This window comes from Condylura cristata, unplaced genomic scaffold (genome assembly GCF_000260355.1).
Source record: "Condylura cristata isolate star-nosed mole 26May11 unplaced genomic scaffold, ConCri1.0 scaffold00002, whole genome shotgun sequence".
Taxonomy (NCBI): Eukaryota; Metazoa; Chordata; class Mammalia; order Eulipotyphla; family Talpidae; genus Condylura; species Condylura cristata.
Window position 1 is genome coordinate 47,239,377 of NW_004567103.1, and position 23,824 is coordinate 47,263,200.

General features: G+C 42.4%; 1 protein-coding gene across 1 annotated transcript; it reads right to left on the reverse strand.

The window, feature by feature from the left end:
- Positions 1 to 14,169: 14,169 nt before the first annotated feature.
- Positions 14,170 to 23,053, reverse strand: DHRS9 (dehydrogenase/reductase (SDR family) member 9). The gene is made up of 4 exons (XM_004674569.1): positions 22,688 to 23,053; positions 21,329 to 21,587; positions 16,933 to 17,096; positions 14,170 to 14,453 (listed from the first exon to the last, which is right to left on the reverse strand). The coding sequence occupies exons 1-4, from the start codon at positions 22,998 to 23,000 to the stop codon at positions 14,230 to 14,232; spliced, it is 960 nt and encodes a 319-aa protein (XP_004674626.1). The 5' UTR covers positions 23,001 to 23,053; the 3' UTR covers positions 14,170 to 14,229.
- Positions 23,054 to 23,824: the final 771 nt, after the last annotated feature.

Below are 23,824 nucleotides of genomic sequence, written 5' to 3' on the forward strand. Positions count from 1 at the left end.
AAAAAGAACATTCACTGTATACTTTATGTGAAGAATCTCATTTGATCCTTGTGAAAGCCTTATATTGGAAGTATTTTTGCTATTTTTACAGATTAGAAAACAGCAAACGCATGAGATGTCTTGTAGACATCTCATCTAATATGCTTTGTCACAGATCTAAGGAGAAATTTCTCTAAGGGTTAATTTGCTTTGCTGTCTCCATTTTAATTCTGAGTGACTTATACTACTCAGTAACAATGATACTAATGGCAGGTATTTATTGAGTGTTTTCTCTCAAACGTATGAGGTAGACTTCCCATGCCCACTTAACAGATGAGCAAACTAGAAACATGCACCAGGTTTGACAACTATTCTACATTGGGTCCAGGACCCTCAAACTGATGTCTGGCCCCGGGTTCTGCCCTGTGTACCACATCCCACTCGGAGTTATTGCAGGTTGACCAGGACACCCTGCCCTGACCCAGCCAGAGCTGATGCCCTCTCCACCATCCTCTTTGCCTTATGCCCAACAGCTTCCTCATCTCAACAACTTCCCTAAAGCCTATCACAACTTCCTGTTTGAAGAAAGACTTTAGTAACCTGCATTCAACTGAGGACAGATAAATCAACTTTGGCCTGTGTGTAGCACTCTTGTGCAGTTTAGTAAGAGTCCTTGGAGAAGAGTGCTTTCATTCCACGAGGTCCCCCGTGGTCTGGCTTTTGGGATACTTTTTCCCCAGCTGGGTGCTAGCCTTTAGTCCCTCTCTCAGGAATGACCAACTAGTCCTGACCACTATGCTAAGTAGCATTAACTGTTTCTCCACTTGAGTCACTAACATTTAACTACAAAAGGACCCAACATCTTGATTTATTCTGTGGACAGATAAGTGGGCCAGGGCAGGCTGAATATCAGTGGTGCATCTTCTGCCGTAGCCAACTAAGCAAGGCACTTGTTCCTGGAAAACAAAAAGGCAGGAAAATGGGAAAGGCAGCTCCAGTGATTTTCCTCAGTTCTGCCTCAGAGTGGATGGTGGGATTGAGTTTGTGATTGAGAAACTTTTACCCCTCCCTTGACTACCTTAAGCATGAAAATCAAAGATCTTACTCAGAATTAGGGTTATCACTATGAATAAATTTTCTACAGGAGAAACCTATCTATAGAGCAGGGCAAACATCTTTTCTTTAGCACCTGAGTTCACTCTTCTCTCCTTTTTTCAGGCCCCTTCCCCATTCCTTATCTCAGGACATATATCTCCATATATCTCCATTTTGCCTCATGGTGTTGGAATCTACCTATCCATGTGGAGTCCCTGTGTGTATGTGATTACATTTTTTAATTCTATTAATCTTCCTGACATTAAATTGCTCCAGATGATCAGTTCAGTGATAAAGTATAAACTCAAGCACCCCAGAAAGCCCAACTAGGAGTCCTATTTTCATTATATAACCAGCACATACTTAGGGTGTGTTATTTAATTTGGCATCTCAGGTTTCTGTGTTTTTGTTTTTTTTTTTTTAACTGAGTAAATTAGTGACATAACAGCAGCTGACTCCTAGGTTATTATAAAAACTAATGTGAGCTAATGCACCAGAATGTAGGCTCCATGAGGACAGGCATTTGCTTCACTTGTCTCCTAATCCTCATGTTGATGTGATTGTTCTTGGTATTCAGATACTTCTGAATAAATGATGCAGGCAAGCCACCTAGCACAGGCCTGGAGCACAACCATTCCTCAGAGCAACAGAGAGATTGTTCTCCTGTGGGGGGCTGCTTCCCTGGACCTTGCTTCTTCCCCACGGAAGGTCTCCCAGGCCTTCCACACTCCTGGGAGGGTCAAGCACCTCCGGTCACGAGCTGGCTTCCTTCCATGGCTCAGCAAGAGGGGCAGATCCAGCTGAAGGGACTGTGGGCAGTGGGCAGGTCTAAAATTGGTGCCAGGAGCCTGGAGTCCACCAGCGGGGTGGGGGCTAAGCTGAAGTGTTTCAAATAGCAGAGGTGCTGGAATACTTGTGGAGAGTCCGGGGTGCTGGGAAGTGGTGCACGGGGAGAGGGCAGGAAGCCAAAGATGCAGGGAGCTCAGTGTGCTTTTGGAGCTTTCCCAGGACCGTGCTGTCACCAGGAAAGCAGAAAGACTTTTTCGCTTTCTTTTTTTCTATATCCTCCTCCCTTTTGATTATGTGGCTGCTGTTGCCAAATCCCAGCATGGAGTCTAGTACAGTTAATTCTGTAGCCTAGCCAGGTTGTGGGTTCAACCGGCTGGCTTGAATAGACCAGAACCACCACTTGACATGTTGTTTCTCCTAGAAATTCATTCTCAGTTTCAGATGATTAATGGAGCAGGTCTTGGAATGAAATCCATTCTGTGCCCCATCCTGGAATCCAGACAAATCAAGGCTTGTTTTTGGTAGAGGGCTTAGGGGCGTTTTGTTTGCATCATAAAGACCTTACAGGAATCAGAGAGAGTGAAGGTAGATTTGAGCTCCCAGCCCTAGTATGGAACGATTCTTGAATCAGCTGGAGGGAGGACAAACTGAAGGCCACAATAAGTCTCTGGTGCTATTTAACATTCTAGAGAGTGATCGAGGAAGGGGAGGAACTTAACCGGAAGAACACGAGGGAACCGGGCGCTATCTGAATCTCAGCAGCAAGGATCGTCTTGAGTGAGGCCACCTGAGTGTCCATATTCTTTCCCAGCCAGGTTCCTAAGGGGCTTGGGGTCCCTACCTGCAGAAAGATTATTAAGTGGGCAGAGAGGATCAAGGAAAGTAAGCAACTGTTAAAGAAACCGACCAGGAAGTCATTTTTCAGGTCCCATCACAGGTTTATCAAGCAGGCGGGAGGTGTCCTCTCACCTGGAAGACCAGTGGTGGGGGCCACATTAGGGTTGGAAAGGAGGAGAGTGACCAAAAGGTCTTCAGAGCCAAGGACTGAGGACACCAAAGGGATTCAGGAGGTGGGGAGAGGAGCCCCTGGAACGTGAGCTGGACTGTGACGACCTCCCCCTCCTGGCTCCCAGGACCCAGAGCCCCACCTTCTTGTCAACTATCAGGGCCATAGAGCTGCTCTCATTAAGGGGCTTTGAGAATATGCAACGTTTTGAAATTGGGGATTTACTCTGTGGATTTCAGCTTGGGGTCTCACCCTACCTTCCCTCTAATGAGGAAGAGTGAGCAGGAAGAGGAGAAACTGGCCAGATGGGTACAAATGTTAATGGCCAAGCAGATTACTTAACATCTTATGATTGTTTTCAGTTAGCTCCCCACCTCCCTTTTTAGCTCTTGCAAACTGATTTGACAAGTTCCAAAGGACAGCCAGAACCCTCCCATTGCCTTCTTCTCGGTGCTCTGTTAGATGCTAGAAAATGGACAAGTGACATTGGCAGCTGCCTCAATGTAGTAGCCTCCAGCCTGCTATGTCCACGTGGGCTTATCTAGAACATTGTCATTCCCTGTGCAGACTGTCAGGTACTGCACTCTTTTCCCAAAACACTCCAGCATGTGCAACTGTTGCCAGTCATGATGGCTAAGTTTGGGGGTGACTGTGCTGGAGAAGTTAAAAGGTGATTTTTGAATTCAAGCTTAACAATTTATCTCCTCACCCACACTCATGATGGGAAAGGGGTCACTTTGTAGTTCACCCCTATTGGAGCCTCTTACACTGAAGTGACTCAGTTGGCCTGCAGGGGATGAGAAGGACAAAGTCTCAGTCAGCCATGGCCAGTCGTCTTCTGGTAGACAGTGATCATATACTCTGTTGCTCTCATATTCTGTGACACTGGGAAAAGTGGTGCCTGGGCCTCACTCTTCCACTTGGGAAATGTGGCGTCTAACATTTGTACCCATCTCAATAAGGGAAAATAAAATCCAAGAAACATTCGAAGGTGAAATCTAGGAGGTTCTGTGTACGGTTGTACATAGGAAAACAGTCAGCACACAAACGTTTATTCCAGTCTCAAAACCAGGATTAGAAGCAAGGAACTGGAGACCGTTGGAGGGGAGGGTGTGGGAGTCACAGCAGTAATCTTCCACTAGCCTCTAGAGGTGTGGCCTGAGGTGAGGGGGATTAGTTTTCACAGGTGAGAGTTTGGGTGGTCAAATTTCGAGACAGTAAGGTCACCTTTTCCCTGTTCTTCACTGGTGGTTCAAGTGCAGTCTTTCCCCCTTCTCCTGCTCACTATCTCAGGGCACGAGTCTGTAGCAAAAACTTGCAATCCCCTCCTCGGTGATGATACCAAGGCAAAGAAATATCCGTGAATCCCAATTCCTTTCCAAGAGAACCAAGAATTTTGAAAGTGAGTATAATTCATATTTATTTTTTCAAGAAGGATGTATGCTTTATTCCAAAACAATTCTATTCCAAATAGCTAGCACAACATTATTTTGTATTGTTTTCAAAGCTTTGATTCTAATTCTTATTAACCATGTGGCTAATGAAAAAGCACGATCTTTATGCCTTAATTTTTTCATCTATAAACCAGAATACCATTTATTTGCTTCGGTTTCTCTGAGTTTCCGAGGTCCCCAGAATAGTCCAAAGTTAAAAACCAAGGAAATGCAAGTTAAGACAGCAGTTGCTCTGTCAAGCAGTTGGCACCCATCGAAGGGATGACAGCGCTTTAATATCACAGTTCACAGTACATCACAGTGTACCTGTCAGTACACCACAGTGTACCTGTAGGAATAGGAGCACTCAGACCTGCGATAACGTGACAGTCTCCAATGCGCCAGATTCCACTTCTGAGTCCTATGGTATCTGACTCTTCATGCTGCTAGTCTTGGCTCCAGGTTTAGCTCATAATCCCTAATGTGGTAGTAAGTGCATGGTCAAGAAAGGCTTTTGGCATAGCACAGAGAGATGTCTGTCTGGGAAATTACTTAATTCTATCAAACTATATGTATGCTAATTCTTGAAATCTAAATACTTGTTCTGGGTATTTCTGAGACAATGTATAAAAAATTAAGAAATGTATTTGTAAGAGTGAACATTAATCACATACATATAATTCATTATTCCAGATCATCATTTTAAGTGGCTAGGACTCATTTTACAAATTGTATATTCTTGACTAATTAGGATTTAAAAAGTCTTATTAAATGACAAAAGAAAATTTTTTTGTTGTATAATCTCAAATATAATAAACTGGAGCAGTTTACACAGATTGAAATGGATAATGAAGGTGTCTCAAAATATTAAAAATTGATCTGCCATCTGACCTAGTAATTTCACTGATAGGCATCTACCCTCCAAATTCAAAAACATTTATTTGAAAGGAAACTTGCACTACCATGTTTATTGCAGCTCTTTTTACTACATCTATGTTATGGAAGCAATTGGTGTCCCAAAAGCAATCGGTTGATCAAAAAGATGGGGTGTATATACACGATGAAATACTACTCAGGGATCCAAAAAGATAAACTCATGCCATTGCAACGATATGGATAGAGCCAGATGGGATAAAACTGAATTAAATAAATGAGAAGGAGAAAGATAAATACTGGATGGTGTTATCAATATGTGGAACATAGAGAAACTAAACTGAGTCAGATAAAGACAAACTAAAAAATGAAACTTTGAAAGTTGGCGATACAACTATAGCACCCAGAGGAGAGAGCGGGAAGGGGAGCACTGGGAACCAAGAGGAAGGAAGCCCAGTGGCCGTGGTGGGGGACTCTGGTGTCGTGGTGGTGGGTGTATGATGGTGGCAATACCTAATGGGGGTATCCTAACTGAAAAAGAAAAAAAAAAGAACTAGGAAGTTTATAGAAATGAAGTGTAATTTAACAAGTTTTTCTGCTTCTTCCCCCTTCAGCTGTTGGCATTAGGTGTGGGCTGATGGTGGATTCAGACTTTCCTCACATCTGTCCTTCCTCTTATTACTATTACTGTAGGATTCCCACAGGGTGGGGCCAAGGCCAACCCCTAAGTAACCCCCTCCCCTGGCACCCCAGAGAGGGGGACTAGAGGAAAAGCCTGACCACATGCCTCACATCTCAGACAAAACAATGGATAATGATGCAAAATTCTTCTTTATAATTATGTTCCGCCAGTAAATTCCCCAAACTCATTGTCACATCCTGTTATAGAGATGTGCCTGCCTTGAGGAGCCTCCCTCCAGGCTCATCTGGGGGGAGCAGGCAAGGGAACAAAAGGAGACGTATGGAAGCCAAAGTGATTGCTGGGACCTGAGTGACAGCATGGAGAGGCTGTAGGGAAATGATACACACAATGAGTGACCTGGCAAGTTTACAGACATTACTCACTAAACCTCCCCGTGATTTCCCTGAATACATTGATGGGGGCTTTGTAGCAAACTTAGCTTTTTATCCATCTTAGTAGCCATGAAAATAGAGCAACTGAGGTTGATTGACAGAACAGAGTAGTGTCTATTGATCCATTCCTGAGCTTTTGTTAGAGAGGGGAGGTGAAAATGTCTTTAACTCTCAGTGGTCCAGGCTTCTCCTTGAGACTCCAGCCATCTTTCTCTCCCCTCTGAAAGTACTTTGGCTACAGCACAGGGAGGTCAATGGGAGAAACCAAATGGAGGTCAGGCTACTTTTTCTTCCCCCTTTATTTATTGTTAGTCATGGTTAGTGGCTGAATTTGTAAAAAGATACAAAAGCATGAAATGAGAGTCTTGAGTATTCTTATTTGCATATTCATGTCAAATCCTTGTTGCCAGCATTTGGTTATTTCAAAAGCTGTTGCCAGGAGCTCAGCTTTGAAAGGTCTCAGCATGTAGGGGGCCACCTGGGGCCCCTGCACTGGGACCCTGCAAAACGTGAACATCCTGCGGCTCCCCTTCTTTCTGCTGTCCTCTGAGCTTCTCTGGGTAGAAGAAGCGACAGCTTCTCCAAGTGGCTGACTACTTTCCCTATGAAGGCTTGTAAGCACAGCGAGCTGTGGACATGGGAGATGGCAGGTCCTCGAAGGCAGGGGCTACCTTTCTTGGGTGACTAGCGGTTTTGTTCACCATGTTTATCACTAGTACTGAGAGCTGGAGGATGGTGGTGTTCCATGACACACAAAGGACCTGTTCTTTTATTGTATCCTCGCAGCATTCAACTAGAGATATGGTGGATTTAGATGGTCAAAAAGGAAGAAGTCTTCCTTGGGAAACTCTTTTAAAGAATGAAACCAGTTTGCTGCATAGCACGGTGAATGCTGATCCATTAGACGTGATATTTCTTAGCGGGCACGAACATATGTTCCTCCCCAATATGATCAAACAGGACCCATGGCAGTGCCCATGGCTTTTATGAGTATCAGGCGCCCTCTAGTGTCCACGTGGCGGCACTGGTTTACAAACGAATGCTGACAAAAATGGACCCCTTGCTAAGGTAGGAGGGTGCTCTCATTTGGCTTGGTTTCTATTTATTCTCTGAGGCCAAGGGTGTTGGGGTGGGAGAGGAATAAAGGTAGAGGTGGGACTGGATTTAGAAAGTGGCTTGTTGTCCCCTGGAAGCCACAGTGTTCTGTATACAGAACCCAGGGAGAAAGTACAGATGGCTTCCAGAGTTTCCTTATTCACCCAGCATCGCAAGAACAGGTCTACACAGAGGGAAAAGGTTGGATTTAACCTTTTAGGATCAACGCGCTTGGGAATTAAAGCATTGGGTGTCTCTTCCAATAGATTGGGAAGTCAACTCCAGCTTGACTCAAGACCAATTGAGACCTTGGACTAAGAACTTAACCTTTGTGATGGCAGCGCCTTCAAAATGGTGGCAGGGATAGCTATTTGCTGATTACTATGAGAATGAGATAACACCTGGAAGGTGCCTGAAGCCTCTCAGTAAAGCCCAGCCCCCCTTGCCTCTTGCCTATCTCTCCATTCACAGATGAAATAACTTTTGAGGCCCATTTGCTTGACAAGTTACTTGGGCTGGGTTCTCATACATGCGTTCTCCTCAAAAAGTATTAGAAGGGTTTGTGGACTTCTATCTCCAGTTTTGATTGATTTTAAAAAGTAGCTCTCCCTCAAGCCTGAGCCTAAAAAATCTCCTGCAAACATCTCCAGCTGAGACATGACCGTTCACTCCGGCAATTATGAGAAACAGCCAAGTTTCCCGCCGCTCTGCTGGGTCAGTATCAGGAATAGACGATCTGGTGTGATAGCAAAACTTTCCCTAACAATTCTCACTTCTTTTTAGCTCCTGCTTTCCTCTCATCTTTAATTTGTCTTGGGCAGCTTTTGTATTACCGAAGCATTTCAATTCATTAGAAAATAATCTTCTATCTTTCGTTTTACTATGAAGGGAGAGATGAAGGCTGAGCGGTGGGCTGGGTGGTAGAGCCAAGTGCAGGAATACATTTCCTACTGCGACTTTCACTCCTTCAAAGAAAGGGAAGTGAACCAGGAACACAAATTGGTCATTTTGAAAACGTGTTCATGTGGGACGGGCAGGAGTCAGGCAGGTGTGATGTATGTGTGTGTGCCAGGCAGGTGTGTGTGTGTGTGTGTGTGTGAATGGGCGTGTGTCCTTGACACTCAGGCTCTCCCAAAGCTCTAGTTTTCTCTTCTGTAATGTGAGGCATCGTAATAGGTTGTTGAAAGTTTACATCGCGGCGTAAATTTATATCAGGTGGTCATTATTGTTTCCACTATTCATTCATACTTCCTACACTGACTTATGTCAGTTCAGAATGAACCTTTTGCAAACTTCCTTAGCACTTTATAGAAGTACAGGTGGTCTTACTTCACTTCCTGCGGAAATGGGAGAGCAGATGGTTCTTTGACCATCTAGGGATGAGCTGGGAGGGAAAGCTTTGGCAACCTTGCAACTTGACATTCTGCTCGCTCTCTACTAGGCTCAACAGTTACCTTAGGAAACTGACGCGTCTTAAATGGAGGCCAAATGGACACTAACTGCTAGAGGCATTCCAGGACTTGTCTGTGCAAACATCCTCCCGTGCCCTCTCTGCTTCTGGGAGTGGGGTGCTGGGGTCTCTCCTGCTTGCTCTTAGGTTTAAATGGAGAACTGTTTAGCAAAAAGATTAAGCCAGGTCCTCCAAATGGTGTTTTTCTTATCTCCTCCTAAGGAAGGACCAGGTCCTCCCAACTAGGTCACCCCCTCTTTTATTCTACTCTACCTTATGGAGGTGTTGAGTGTGCTAGCTCAAACCCAAAGCCCAGCTGCAGCACTTCCTGCAGTTTCCACTGCCGTTCATGGCACTTTAGGAAAGTTTAAGGGGAAATGCTGCTATCATTACATCTTGGAGAGAAGCAGTGACTTTAGCAAGTTTATGGCACCACAAGAGCTGTCAACATCTGGCCCAAATCACCACATATGTTCCGCGAGAACCTATTCTTCCATCAAGATGATTGTGGCGGCTATTTTTAATAATGATTGTTTTCATAGTTTAAAACTCAATGGAAGACCAAGTGAATCTACTTCACTGATAATAATTTCTCATTGATGTGACTTGGGTGTTCTAAAATATAACCACAGAGCAGGAAGTACCCTTAACAGCATCTGTGCCTGGTGGCTGTCTCTAAGAGGCTGCCCAGGTACAAAATGATGGTCCTGACTGCTTCCCACTCCCAGCTCTAGATGCCTGGCAAGCTGAGTAGCCTACCTGAGTTTAACACTTTCCTTGCAAGGCTGTTGTGTGAGGATTAAATTGGATTATCATGTGTTCAAAACACAACAGTGCCACACATTACGTACTCCACACATCACTCACACAGCTGCTAATAATTTGTCATCATCATCGTCATCTTATTTCTGCAGCTCTTCAAGGGTTATGCTGTTGCCGCCTTTAGATTTCCATCTGACCATTGTTGGGGTCAGGCTTCCCTATAACAGAGCTCTCTTGTCTTTCAGCATTGAAGAAACCCCTTTCTTATCTGAGTCTAGCTCCACTGAATTTGACATAATCTTGTTTCAGATGCTCTACCAATCAAAGCCTTTGTTTGTTCCCTTTCCTTTGAAAAATCAGAAGGTGAATCAAAGATGTTAAGAACTTGTACCTGCCCATGCCTATTCTAACACCTACTGAAAGCCCTGTCAGGTGAGTTCTTCTGTTAAAGGGAAGGATGTCCTAAAGGAACTCTGCAGAGTTTTATGGACTCCACCCCCTACTCCAGCTTTCTACCCCCCTACTCCAGCTCTCTCCCTGGTACTGCTGGGGCTTGTAGTTTCCAGTCACTGGAGTAGGCGCAGCTAAGCAGGCATTCTGGGACTTTGGGTGATACATAGGGAGCCATTTCCTATGGCTTTCTCTTACTCTGGAAACGGCACTAGGGAGCGGGTGACTCGGGGCCTTCAGTTAGTTTGTTACCAGAGCTCCAAGCCAGCTGAGCTGGTAAGATACTCCAGTTACTTTGTGTGGCTGTTTCACCCATGTGTCTTCACTCTTTCCCCTTTCGGTCACTCAGTGCTCTGCTGCCCCACTAACCTTCTCTCCACACATCACTTACTCAGTTGGGATGAAGAAAAGTTAGAATGTTGCTCTTGTCCTTATTTTGGACCAACATACTAAAAAATAGTAAACAGGTTAAGGTGTGGGTGGGGACTGACCTACAACTAGGGTCTGCCATGGACCTAAGATGCTTCAAAGGCTTAGACAACAGAACTTCATTGTCTTAACAGTTCTGGAATCAGAGTCAGAAGTCAGAGTGTGGCAAGGTTGGTTCCTTTGAGGCCTGAGAGGGAAGATGGTTGTCTTTTCCCTGCCTTTTCAGATTGTCTTCCCTCTGTGAGTGTGTGTTTGACCCTGTGTCCAATTTCCCTTTTTATAAGGACACTTCAAGTTTTGGGTTAGGGTCCCCTAGGACCTCACTGTAACTGATACCCTCTGTGAAGACCTTTCTCCAAATAGTAACATTCTGAGGCACTTGGGTTTAGGATTTCTCTCTCTGTGTGTGAATTCAACCATAACAGCATCTCTGTTATTTCAGAGTAATAGAGTAATTTAACAAGACTGTGATTCTGTTCTCCTACAACAGGGATGTGGTTTACTTAACAGGAAACTGTCCCAAAGGTTTAACTTTGGAATCAAATAGGACAAATTTGTAAAAACTTCCTCTGCTACTTTTAGCCAAGAGTCAAGAAAGTGGATGTCTGGGTATACACAAAGAATCAGTTAAGAAATAAAAAAAAGGAACATCTCAATCGACATGTAACTTTTAAAAATCTTTTTAATGGCATGGAATAGATTTTCAGGGAATCAAACATTCTTTGAGAATTAGATATCCCAGAAGTGAATGTAGTGTTTTATAATTGGTTTCCTAAAAGACTTAATTAACTTCTTAGAGAGGAGCCACTTACCTTCAGAATCACTTATTAATGCTTTGGTGGTTCCACTTGTAACTGCTCATGTTGATAAATAGCTTTACATTCTTAAGAACTTACAATCAACATAATTATCTCCTTTATTTTATCCAGGGTAAAGTGAAAAGTTTTAATTTTACTGCCCTAAATTACAGAGGAAACTAGAGTGTTAGGACTGTTAACTTTTAGATGTATTTAATGAAGGACTAACAACACCATGATTTAGTGACTATATTTGTTTGTTAAAAGATGATGGAATCGTAAACATCTATGGACTCAGCCTGGACCACATTTGAAAAGGAAATCAAACATTTTTTTGAAGGTGTTCATTCTTTAGTTTATTAAAATTTGAGCACATTAGAACAAAAGAGAAAAGTGTGTACCACTTACAAATGCTACCATTTGTGTGGGGAGGGTGTCTACACCTGTGCACATTTCAGGAAAGACATGTGAGATGCTCTTAGTTCTTAGGCACCAGGCATACAGTGGGAGCACAACTAGATTTTTCACTGTAAGCCCTTTGTGAAGTTTTCTTTATTTATACAATATCCACTTAGAGCTCCTATTTTAAAGATTTATTTATTTGTGCATACAGAACTGGGGTACAGGCCAGAGGCTCAGGGGCGGCGAGAGGCTTCACCAGAGACAGAGTGGGGAACAGAACAGGCAGATCGACGAAGTACACTGCTGAGGGGAGCAGCGGGTGGGTCAGGAGAGGTCTGCCACGCCATGTGGTCACCTCCGGGACAGGCGGGAATTGAACTCATGCGGAAGTGGCTTAAGCTTCTTAGTGCTGTGCTTTAACCCGCTGCGCCACCAGGGAGGGCCTGGAGCTCCTATTTTAAAAAAGTAAGGAAATATCTCGGATAACTGCCCAGGGATCCTAAACTAACCAAGGACATAGGTTACAATCTCCTTAGAGGCTAGAAGGACCTTTCCTTCCAGCTTCCCCTTCCCTGTGCTCAACCTGGGATTCAGCTCACAGTCTGAAGTTTAGCTGAAGTTCATCCTGAGGCCTCTGAGCTCCCTTTGAGCACCCAACTTCTTTCTCCTTTTCTTAGGGAAAGGCATGATTTTAAGACTTGAAGAAGTAGAACTTCAGATCTTGTGAAAAGTAGGATGAGACATTTGGCTTGTTTCAATTGGGTGAATATGCTTGGTTTTATTTTGAGGTAATGCTGTATTTGTGAGGACTTAATCAAGTAGAGCAGTTTCTTGGGGGGGGGCAGATGAAACAGGCTGATTGCTCACAACCCAGGCATAAGCAAAACAAAGAAATAACATTAGACAGACCCCACATGATCAGTGTAAGTGGTTGGTCAACAAAAGTTCTTGGGGATTTTAAAAGTCTAAGCAGCCCTGAGAGGTCTGAAAGGCTTAATGCAGCAGTCAGGCCCTTTTTAAGCAACAAAAGAAAGGCAAGATCCAGGAATTCTGAGAAAGAAGAGCCCCAACAATCAATGTTGGTGAACCACAGGTCCAAGGACAAGCTGAGAGTGACACCAACCCATAGGTGATTAATTGTATCCAGAGAAGCTAAAAGCTCTACAGATGAACTGTTTCAGGGGCTTTGGCCAAAAGGAGAGTGGCTTCAGAGGTGATAGTGAGAATAGTTAACTTTGCTTGGGAATTCTCATTCTTGCTATGATTTTTTTCATTTGCATGGAAAAAGAATAAGTATATCCCCTGCTCCCAATGAAATACATATCCAGGTGGACAGACATCTCTAGTAATTTGGTTTTCCAATGTCATTAATGTGATGAACCTGAAAGGAAGATATTACTTCATTCCAGATGTTTCCCAAAAGTGAATGAACATGACTAGAATCACTGATATCTTCAAATGTACATGGTTCCAAGCACAGATGGAACAAGTGGAGTGTTTATATATGTGCATGCATCTTAGAGTGTTTCTCTTACCCTGTATTATCCCACAACTGATGTTGATTTCTGATGCTTCAATTTTTTTTTTTCATGTAGAGATACAACAAACCTTTGGAAGTGATACTGGGCACAGAATCTGGAGAGGCCTCTGTTTAGAGAACTGTTCTTTTTGGATGGGGCGTGAGCTCAGGGATGAGCTAATTTGGAATCATGACTATAAGTAAGAAGCAGACCTGCTCTCTCTCACTGTAACAGGCTATAGAGAGCCTTGCAATTTAACTGTGTATCTTTGTGAGGCTTGAGGGGCACATATACAAGGTTTCCAATCACCTAACATAGGAGATCTATCAGAAATACCGGGTATTGTTATTTTACAATTTCCAGAATAAACATAAAAGCCCTATATGTTTCTTCTTTTTGAATGCCTGGTTAGCCTGTTATCTTTCCACAGACATCTGTGTGCTCAAGGTTGGCAATGCCTTGAGTAGGCTACTCACCCCCTATGGTGACCCCTGTGCCAGGGGGCTGGGGCTGGAGGCTGCCTGCCTCCCTTCTTAGGGACTTCTTGCTCCTTTTTTGCTCTGCTTGTCCTCCTACTTATAGTTCTACATGTGCTTTTCTGCCTCCCCTTAGCTTATCCCAGTCACACATGGTTTATTTCTTTTTCTTCCTGATCCCATGAACTTCAGTCCTTCTGATTCTTATTCTCAGTGAATAACAGAACACCTCTCATCCACATGTACTATCTTTGACTGTTTTGATAAAGGACAACTATTTAACATTCAGGAGTTACTGAAAGTGGAGGTAGTGATGAAGAGTTTTTACATCGGAACGTCTTTCCATTTCCCTCAGTTCGTTCCACACAGGCAAAGCTTAGACATGTGGCAGGTGCCCTTCCCCGCACCCCACCCCTGCCCCCATCATTGTCAATGATGAGCCGTTCTTGCTCCTCTTTTCAAAGAAGCCTTAAAGAGACTCTGGTATATCACCAGTGATGATGGGGCCCCTCCATTTATCAAAAGAAGCATAGTCTAGGGATGTGTCCTTGAAATCTACCAATTTCCTAGCCCAAGGCAGGCATTTGTGGTCAGCTGAGTCACACTGCCTTGGGATTAGCCAGCTCCACTTTCTGTTTCAACAATAAGAAGTCTTGCAAAACTGCTGGCATGTGAGACAAAGGAATCCAAAAAGTCTTGGCATCTTTTCCAGCCACATAACGGGTCTTAGGGAAGAGACTTGTGAGAGCATGATCCATACACTCCACCACTAGGGAGAGGTCCACATTCACAAAGGACCTGGTGCCTTTCAGTTTGTCTAGACCTGTAACAAAAGACAAAAAGCATATTTACTCCTGGAAGACAGAGAAGGAGTTTGTGAGGTCAGTGTGTGAAAGGGAGGAAGCATGTGCTAAAATTTATTTTAAATTTGCTGTTATAGTTGAAGCCCCTGGGTATGGAGTTCCATCTACTCCTCAGAAAATGATGCCCCTGGCTCTCAAACTGGAGCAAGCAGCAGAATCTTCTAGAAAGCTTATTAAAACTCAGATTGCTGGGTCTCCTCTCTAATTTCTAATGCAGTAGGTATAAAGTGGGGCTCAAGAATTTACATTTCTATCAAGTTTTCAGATGACCCTGATGTTTCTGGGCAGGGAACAGACTTTGAGAAGTACTACTTTAAAGCAATAAGGGAAAGGCATGTCAAAAATCTGTGAGGCTCCTGAGCCCAAAGTTGTGGGTTTGATTCCTGTTTTGTCTGAAGTGTGGGTGTAACATGTACGTGTGTGTGTGCGCGCACACACTTATCTGTCCTGATTCAGGAAGTTACTTCTCAGGCAAGTGGGGTGTTTGGATAATGAGCTACTATGCATTTAAAGAGGCAGGCATTTTATCAAAGGGTTGCCTTCCACCAGGTGCCTTCCACCTGGTGGTTTTAAAACATGCAGGAGTTTTGTCTTTTCAAGGAAGAATGCATGGTTTTATACTTTCCTTTCAGCTGCAGGCCATTAGTTGCTCAATGAACCTAACTGAGGCCCCTAGCAAGTGTTTGTAGCTATTTTTAATTCTACTACTACCCCTGTCTAGGAAATGTAGAAAGATGAGCTTAACATTTGTGGTCTACTTTCAACCTATGAGTCTGGCTGAACTCCAAGGTCTGACTTGGGAACTTACAAACCAATAAAAACCACCAGTGCAAAGTCAGGCTCTCTGTCTTTTTAGGGGGAATCCTAAGATAAGACATATGATCTGGAGCCCACTGCCAAAATAATTTTGAGATACAAACTGATGATTTTAGTCATGAGCCTGAAAAAAGTGTCAATGTCAATATCAAGCAGAGAAAACTCTTTTAAATGAGTTTTATTTCTGAACCTATAGAATTGGTGAGTGGGTAAGAAACAACATTTAAACTGATTCTGAGACTGTGGTGTCAGCACTGGGAGGCTTGTCAAACCAGATATGGTGTATGTGTGTGTGTCCCATGTGTTTGGGGGGCTGGTGGGGACCAGACATTTCTAAAATGTCCCCAGGTGCATCTGGCTTGGCTCTTAGTAACACCTCGCAACATCCTGGCTCTAAACTTTACCACAGTTGGCTGCTGGCCAAGCTCACTGATGAAGAGGCAGGATCCCAGATTGGAGTGCTGGAGTGACACAGCCTTAGGTGGGGCTCTGTATGATGGCTCAAAGCAGGGACTCATTAACTCTGTGAGGAATATCAAGTAAACTTGAACAAGGCCAGGAAGTTTGAGGAGGTGTAGCCCTGAGCCAGGAAGTTCAACCAGCCCCTTCATGCCTTGTTTACATTACTCTTGGTGCCCAAGACTTGATGGCACAGTCACGTTGCCTGGGTTCAAATCTAGCTCTCTACCTGTGAGTAATGCACTTTCAGGCAAGATACTTCCCCGTGCCTCTTTTCCTATAAAATTAAAGGGTGTCTCCTCCAAAGGGTTTATTTGGCCATTTTAAATGCAAAAGTGCAAAAGCACTTAGAATAGTGACAAGTACACAGTAAACATTCAATGTAGGTTAGTCACGATAAGCTGATGTTTGTGGGTACTCCGTCACCCCTGACTCAACCTGATTTATGTCTGTCTCCTTCCATCCATACCTCTATGCATTCCTCTTCTAGGAACTTTCTGTGCAAATAATTTAGGGGTTGGTCAAGCCTAATCTGTGTCATAAAGTCTTTTTCATCACAATGCTATTTGCCTGATCTGAATATCATCAGCAACCAGAGATCACCCCATTTGTGCCTTTGGGTTGCATTTAAGAAGTAAAGGATCACTTCTCTTGGATACTGTATAATCTCATTGTTTTGCAGTTGTACCGTCTGCTATCACATTGTGAATTAATTGTCAGGCTGCAGAGAAGATCAGAGTCTATACATGGTAATCTCCACAAATGCTTGTACTATGTTGAGCGAGTGATTGGCATTTACTAAAATGCTTACTTCACCTGCATACAGGGGAAGACCATGGGCTCCTCTCTGGACATGACCAGGTATAATCTTGGACAACTGCCTTTGCAAGCGTCAGCTAACTACTATAGTTCTTCTGAGGAACAAACGATATATTCTACAAGGCATTTAGTAGAGAACTTGGCACTTCATAAATGCTTACAAGTATTTAGAGAAGACAAGGTGAAGAGAGATGAGACTGGAATTAATAGGATCCTTGATCTGTATTTAAAATCTCTGTTAGTGTATTACAATGCAAAGCTCATTTTAAAAATTATGTTTGAGTCTCCTTCGTGCTGTCTAAGGTGATGCATCCCTGAGGAACCTGGGTCTACCCAGAAACTCACTTTTTTCAATGTAACCTTCTCCATATTGTTGTTTGATGTCTGGAGACAGGTGCTTCCAAATGGCGAGTTTCTTTTCAGTGGTCTTCACTGGATCCGACAGCTCTGTTTTGAATAGCCCTGGTTCGATGCATGAGACGTGCACGCCGAAAGCTTTCATGTCCAGTCTGTGAAAAGAACCCATGAAGATGTATAATCCAGGCCTCATTGGCAAATACTTGCTATTTTCTTGGGAGTTCTGAATTGATGGAAACACAGAATTGGGAACATTGGAAACACAGAATTGGGAACATCTTGTTCTACCCTCTTATTTTGCAGATGAGGAAATGGAAGTTCAGAGTGGTGAAATGAGGGCTGGCTTAGTGACAAGAGGGAACAGGATCTGGGTGGATTCACTCCAGCCCAGTGCCCCCCTCTCAGCCACACTCTCATTAAAGGGCCAAGGACAGGTTTCTTCTTAGTACTCTACTTCTGGTGAAACCAACTAATGACTGACCTGGATGGACTAGTTTACCTCCAATCCAAGATCTGAGAGCTTGCAGCACAAATGAGGACATGTGAAGGAAACACTGACAATTCTGATGTAACTAACCTATCCCGTAAGCTGTTTAAGTTCTTTTATCACATCTCCCAAAGACTGTCCCTTTACTGGGACAGTACAAGGTTGTAGGGGGAATCGTGGTGCCCTTTACTAAAGCAAACCAGTGTGTTACAAACCATTATATGAATAATAGTCTACTAAATTGAAAAACTATTTCCACTAGGAATGTATAAAAAGACATTATTCATTTTACAGAAGAATTTACCATAAGATTTTGAAAGCACTTGACCAGTAAACATAAAATCCAACTAATTGATCATTGACTCTGCTTCCTGACAGCATACCTATTGTTTAGTTTTAGTAAACATGAAAATTAGCTTGACCTTGAAAGAAATTTGAAGGGTATGTTACTTGCATTAAAAATTATGTACTTAGGCCCTCCCTGGTGGCGCAGCAGGTTAAAGTACAGCACTAAGAAGCTAAAGCCGCTTCCTCATGAGTTCGATTCCCACCTGCCCTGGAGGTGACCACATGGCGCGGCAGACCTCTCCTGACTCTCCCGCTGCTCCCCTCAGCAGTGTACTTCATCGCTCTGCCTATTCTGCTCCCTGCTCTGTCTCTGGTGAATCTTCTCACCGCCCCTGCACCTCTGGCCTGTACCCCAGTTCTGTATACACAGATAAATAAAATCTTTAAAAAAAAAGTATGTATTTATTATTTTTGTTGAGGTAACATTTGTTTACATCACTGTATATGATTTAGGAGAATAGATTCAAATCTCCTCAGATGTATGTCACCACACCACCCCCATCATTAAGGCACCCAGAGAACCCCGTTGTCCCCCTTCCCCTTTGTCCTCTCTCTTACCCATCCTCCCTCTCTATCAGACTTGCACTAAATTTTAAAATGTTATACAACATACGGGGCTGGGGTAGGAGGGGATTTTGCTAGAAATAAGTGAGAAAGAAAAAGACAAATATTGGATGACTTCACTCACATGTAGAATAAAAAATATATATATTTATATATAAATTTACACACACATGTAAATTCTAGAGCTGTTACTGTTCTGCGCTCTACTTGTGCAATACCATTTCCAATACCAATTCCATCAGTTAGGAAGGAATCTTCATTGATTACTTTTAGCAAGGCATAACTGTACTGCAAATGCCACAAACTCTTTAGGAGAACTCTCTTTTTAAAATGGAGTGACTTTTTTTTAAATTAATGTAATAGTTTATTTTTACATCATTTTGTGCATTTTTTCATCTCAGTTGTAATCCCCGTGGGCTTCCCATCACCAAATCACCTGTGTGCCATTGGAGTGACTTTTTAAGTGTATTAAAATTTTATTGGGGCACTATTGCTTATAGAGTAGAACTAAAGGGTGACCCAGGAGAAAAGGGAGGGACTTCATGACTTTGCTCCTCAAAGTGTGATCCCTGAACTACAAGCAGCAACTTCCTTAGGAATGCTGACACTCAGGCCACACCCCAGCCCCACTGACCCTGAGTCAGAATTTCCACAAGATCGTCTATTACCCCAATTGTACTGTGCCTCCATTTCCTGTACAATTTTGATTGATAGAACAATTTAGGAACTTTGAATAGATGGTTATACATCTGGTTTAGGGTGCAACGAAGCACACAAACCCTGTCTCTCCCACTAAATGCAGCTATAAAATAGAGCAACTATTTACAAACTCTAAAAAGCAAATGCTAGTAGGTGAATGGGGAAAAAAGACCAGATTTTGAACCAAAAATAGTTTCCTGTTTTTCCTCTAGTCTGGATAGTCTTATCTGGACTCAAATCAATAAAAACTCAGAAGCAGAAGGAATACTTTTTAGGAGATATGCCACTAACGAACAGAGAGAACCCTAGGGGAAGTCCATTGTTTTGGTTTGAGGAGTAGCAAGGGGAAAACCTAAGAGAGAGTAAGGGAAATCCTTATTGTTTAAATTCTTCCCTCCTTTTCTCTGTCCATTCACAGCCTACGTTCTAGTAACTTGGTGGCAATGCAGTAGCAGCAGGATAGTGACAGACCTGGGAAACTGTAGGGGCCTAAAATTAGTGAAGGTGAACCTCTCTGCTCTGTGTTACTGTGTCCCCAAGAGAATGGGAAGAAACCTTGCTGCTGTTTGCCTCTCTTTCCTGCCATCATATGGCTTCATACCCAGCAAATTTTTTGCAAAGTAAATAGAAAATGGAGTGACTTCTGGCCTGAGGACAGTGCCAGGGTGCTGGGGAGACCACTGAGAAGTGTAGCTCAGGAAATCAAGCCCTGACATAGTTTATGCACTGTGTGTGTGTGTGTGTGTGTGCATTTGCATCTGCCTTAGGGAGGGAACTCTGGACTCTGTCATCTTCCACAGCCCACATTGGCTACTGTGCAGTGGGAAGAGACCTGAGTAGCAAAGCAAAGCTCTGGAAACTGAATAGTCACTGGAATCTCAAGCCACAAAGGATTAGCTGGAAGTTGTGACCTGAACACAATCAGGTCAATGGTCTACTAAAACACAACCAAATTCAACATTCTCCATATAATTTAAATAAGACCCAAGGTCATATTAATTCTAAATGCTCATTGTATAATCCCAAGTTACATGGCATAAAAAGAACTTCTCACATGGGGAAAGACAAGAGACAGATATTAGAATTATCAAAGTCTTTAAAGCAGCTATTTTAAAAATTCCATAAAACAAAGAAAAATACTCCTGAAGTGAATGTAAGGTTTGAATGCTTTAGGAAAGACAGAAAAGACACAAATAACCTGATGAAAAGTTTACATTTGAAGACTGCAATAACCAAAATAAAATACTAGTTGGACTTAGTAGCAGAATAAAAGTGGTGAAAAGTCAGTAAATTTGAAGATAGAACACAGAAATTATCCAATATAAACAACAGAGAGAACAATAAAAAAATCTTAGAGATTTATGCTACAAAATTAAAAGATCTAAGATTTGAATTAGAATTCCAGGAGAAGACAGAGTAGATTATAGAAAAAAAATGTCTGAAGAAATAATGCCTGTAAACTCCCCCAATTTAGCAAAAGGCAGAAATCTACATATTCAAGAAGCCCAGTGAATCTCAGTTTGGGTTTATAGTAAACCCAAAGAATTCCATACTTGGGGCAGAATTGGGACTTCTCCTACATCCTGGCTTTTTTTTTTTTTTTTTTTTTTGGCTTATTGTACCTTTAATTGAGCTTTAGGGTGCTCTGGTGGTGCACAGAAAAAGATTTGGTCAATGCTTTCCTGTGTAGCAGGAAAGTTCTGGTTAACAAAGTCTTGCTTTGAGTTTCATTTCAAATGGGAACATCAGGAAACTTTGTCCTTGGATGGGGGCAGGGAGGATACCATCCATTGTGCTCTAGTCAGAGAGGGATGGAGATTAGGGTCTACAATTTGCGATAAAAGAAGGGGTGGGGATCTGGGCTGTGGGAGCAAGATAGTCATGTCATTACTTTGACAAATAGCAGTTAATTTTCAACTGAAGGTTTGAAAAAGATGGAGCATTTATGTCACCAACAGCAATAACAATGGAGAGACCTACTTGATTTAGCCACTCAGTTTGATTCCCTGACTATATAACAAACCGTCCTGCTAAATGTCAATTTACCTCTGCAGAAGCATCATGTATTAATGAAAAAGTAAAAAAGATGTATATAGACTTAGGTCCAAATGTTTGTTCTATCACTGACCAGTTGGGTAATTTTGGACATAATACCGTATCTCAATTTCAGTGGTATCATCTATAGATTGAAGCAACTTACAACACTAAAGAGGGTGTCTGATGTGTAATAAATATTCAAGAGAAGTTAGCAACTGTTATTTCCTAATCTGTGAATGTTTGCTTTACCTTAAGCTGTCATTGAAGCCTTCTACAGCATATTTGGAGGCAGTATAACCCCCTCCACAGAATGCAAGCCGGCCGCCAATGCTAGAGACGTTGACAATCCTCCCTCGTGCTTTTTTGACCAAAGGAAGCATATTTAATGTGACATTGATGAGTCCAAACAGGTTGACTTCAATAGGCTCTCTGTAGTCATCCAATGTCAGCCAGTCAGTGGGAGCCAGCACCCCGAGAACACCTGCATTATTGATCAGGCCCCAGAGCCCTAAAACAGAGAGGAAGGAGGGGAGGTATGGTAGAAGGTTACACTTACATGGGAATCTGGATAGAAATATGGCACCTGCTTTACACAATGATGGCATTTCCTCCTCATCATATTCCTGCTTTGAAATACTTGTCATTTGGGGAAGTCATAGGAGAGAGGGTGAGAGGCTAAATTGAAATAACTGATGTTTTGATACTGGAAGCCTATCACAGTTATTCTAGTTGTGGTTCTGACACTGCTTGAGTGAAACTTTGCTTTTTAATTTCAGTTGTAAACTGGTCTGTTTTTTCGAAATTTGCTAAATGGCAAGGCCAAAGGATATTTATAAACTCTTCTATATGAGACATCAACGTTTTTGTGTTTAATTTTGGTAAAAGATTCCATAATTTATTTGGTTTCTTTTATGATGGGAAACATTTAACTTTGGTAAGTGTGTTTGGAATTCTGGCTTTAGGAATTATCTGGAGACTTGTCAAACAATTGCTCACATATATGATGAAGATGTGATATAGAAAAATAAAAAAAAACCTGATTTGTGGACCTAAATATCTTCATTTAACTTCAAAGTCATTCAAGCTAATAAAAGTGCTCTAGTTCAGAATGCAGCTACCGGTATGAAGTCTAATGTAGAGTGAGTCCAGTGTTCACTGCTCTCCCATGAGTAGCAAAGTCACCTATGTGCAAACCCTCAGGCCATTTCTACCTCCTGCCTCAAAAACATATAAGTTCTTGAATTATTTTGTAGTTAGAACTGGATCCAGCTATGCAGATGACAATTTGAGGATTGCTCTCATATGTTCCTGTAGATTTTAACCTCTATGTTCCTATGTGGCTGGAGTAGCACTTCGTGGTAAGTCTGGGAAAAGTCAAAACCTCCACCTGAGTCTAAATTCACTCTCTGGGACTGAGGAAAAAAGGAAATTCAGGCTGTTCTCTTTTACACACAGAGCTTGTACTATGAACTACTTACAGGCTATTCTAAGATTTCTCCAATCTTCTCTAGCACACAATCGGTAATTAGGAGACATATCTTTGAAAGGTTATTAAAAATCCAAACACTAGCTTTAGTTACTTTGCAACAACTCCTTCCTCCAACTCACCTTTTTCCCCAACTTGGTTTTTCACCCATTGGGCAGTTCTCTTGACATTGTCTGGATCAGTTACATCAAGAAGCACAGTGTGAAGCTTTTCTGATGCTGCTGCCTTCAAAGCTGTTGATCCTGATTCAGTCAAACAGGCAGCAATGACATGAAATCCCTTTTCATCAAAAGTTCTGGCTGCCAAGTTTCCAAAGCCTGTGTCACATCCAGTGATGAAAATGTACTTATCATTGATGTCTGCAATCTTTAGTTGTCCTTTGTAAGTCCACAGGAAACCACAGAAGATTAGGAGGGCTAACACCCAAAAGAGCATTTTCCCCCCTAAAAGTGACAGAGACACTTCTTTCTTGAACAATAAAAGATGATGCCCTGAATATTAAAAAGTGGAAAGAAAATTCAAATTAGAACTACAAAGATATTATAAACCAGGGTTGGTGTACTTGAGCTATTTTTATGCATTTGAGAGAACAAATAGAGAGTTAAACACTATCTCTTATTTGGTTGAGAAATAGTCATTTAAGTACTAACCTATCCCTTTAGAACAATGCAAAAACTGACCAAGGAGTAGTCAGAGAAAGTAAATGAAGAAAGAAGAGTCCTGTCAGGGTTGACATGGTCATTGCGTTGATGTGGGATTAATTTCATATGTGAATTCATTGATTAGAAAGATAGACTGGCCCTCCCTGGTGGCACAACAGGTTAAAGTGCAGCACTGCAAGCTGGTCCCAGCCACTTCAGTGCCAGTTTGATCCCCAGCCAGGGAGGTGACCCACAAGGCGCAGCAGGCCTCTCCTGTCTCACCTGCTGCTCCCCTCAGCAGTGTATTTCAGTGGATCTGTCTGTTCTGCTCCCTGCTCTGTCTCTAGTGAATCCTTTTACCACCCCCGCACCTCTGACCTGTACCCTAGTTCTGTATGCATAAATAAATAAATCTTAAAAAAAGACTCTTACGTAAAATTTTTTCTTGTTACTTTATGAAATTCAAGAAGAGATAAGACTCAAAATCTATTACAAAGACTTGTTCAATTTAAATCATTCTCAGATTCTCAATTAATTTCAGACTGATGAAAAAAGTATTTTGGTGTTGCCACTATGAAAATATTTACCAGTTGGCTTCCATTTTCTTATTTTAAGTGG

What these genes read in the sequence shown, in the direction of transcription:
- DHRS9 (XM_004674569.1), bottom strand. Translation starts at nt 23,000, where the DNA reads ATGCTCTTTTGGGTGTTAGCCCTCCTAATCTTCTGTGGTTTCCTGTGG. An exon ending in AAACCAAGTTGGGGAAAAAG is followed by an intron (nt 21,588 to 22,687) that starts GTGAGTTGGAGG and finishes TCTCTGTTTTAG; the next exon opens with GGCTCTGGGGCCTGATCAAT. An exon ending in AGAAGGTTACATTGAAAAAA is followed by an intron (nt 14,454 to 16,932) that starts GTGAGTTTCTGG and finishes CTTTTGTTACAG; the next exon opens with GTCTAGACAAACTGAAAGGC.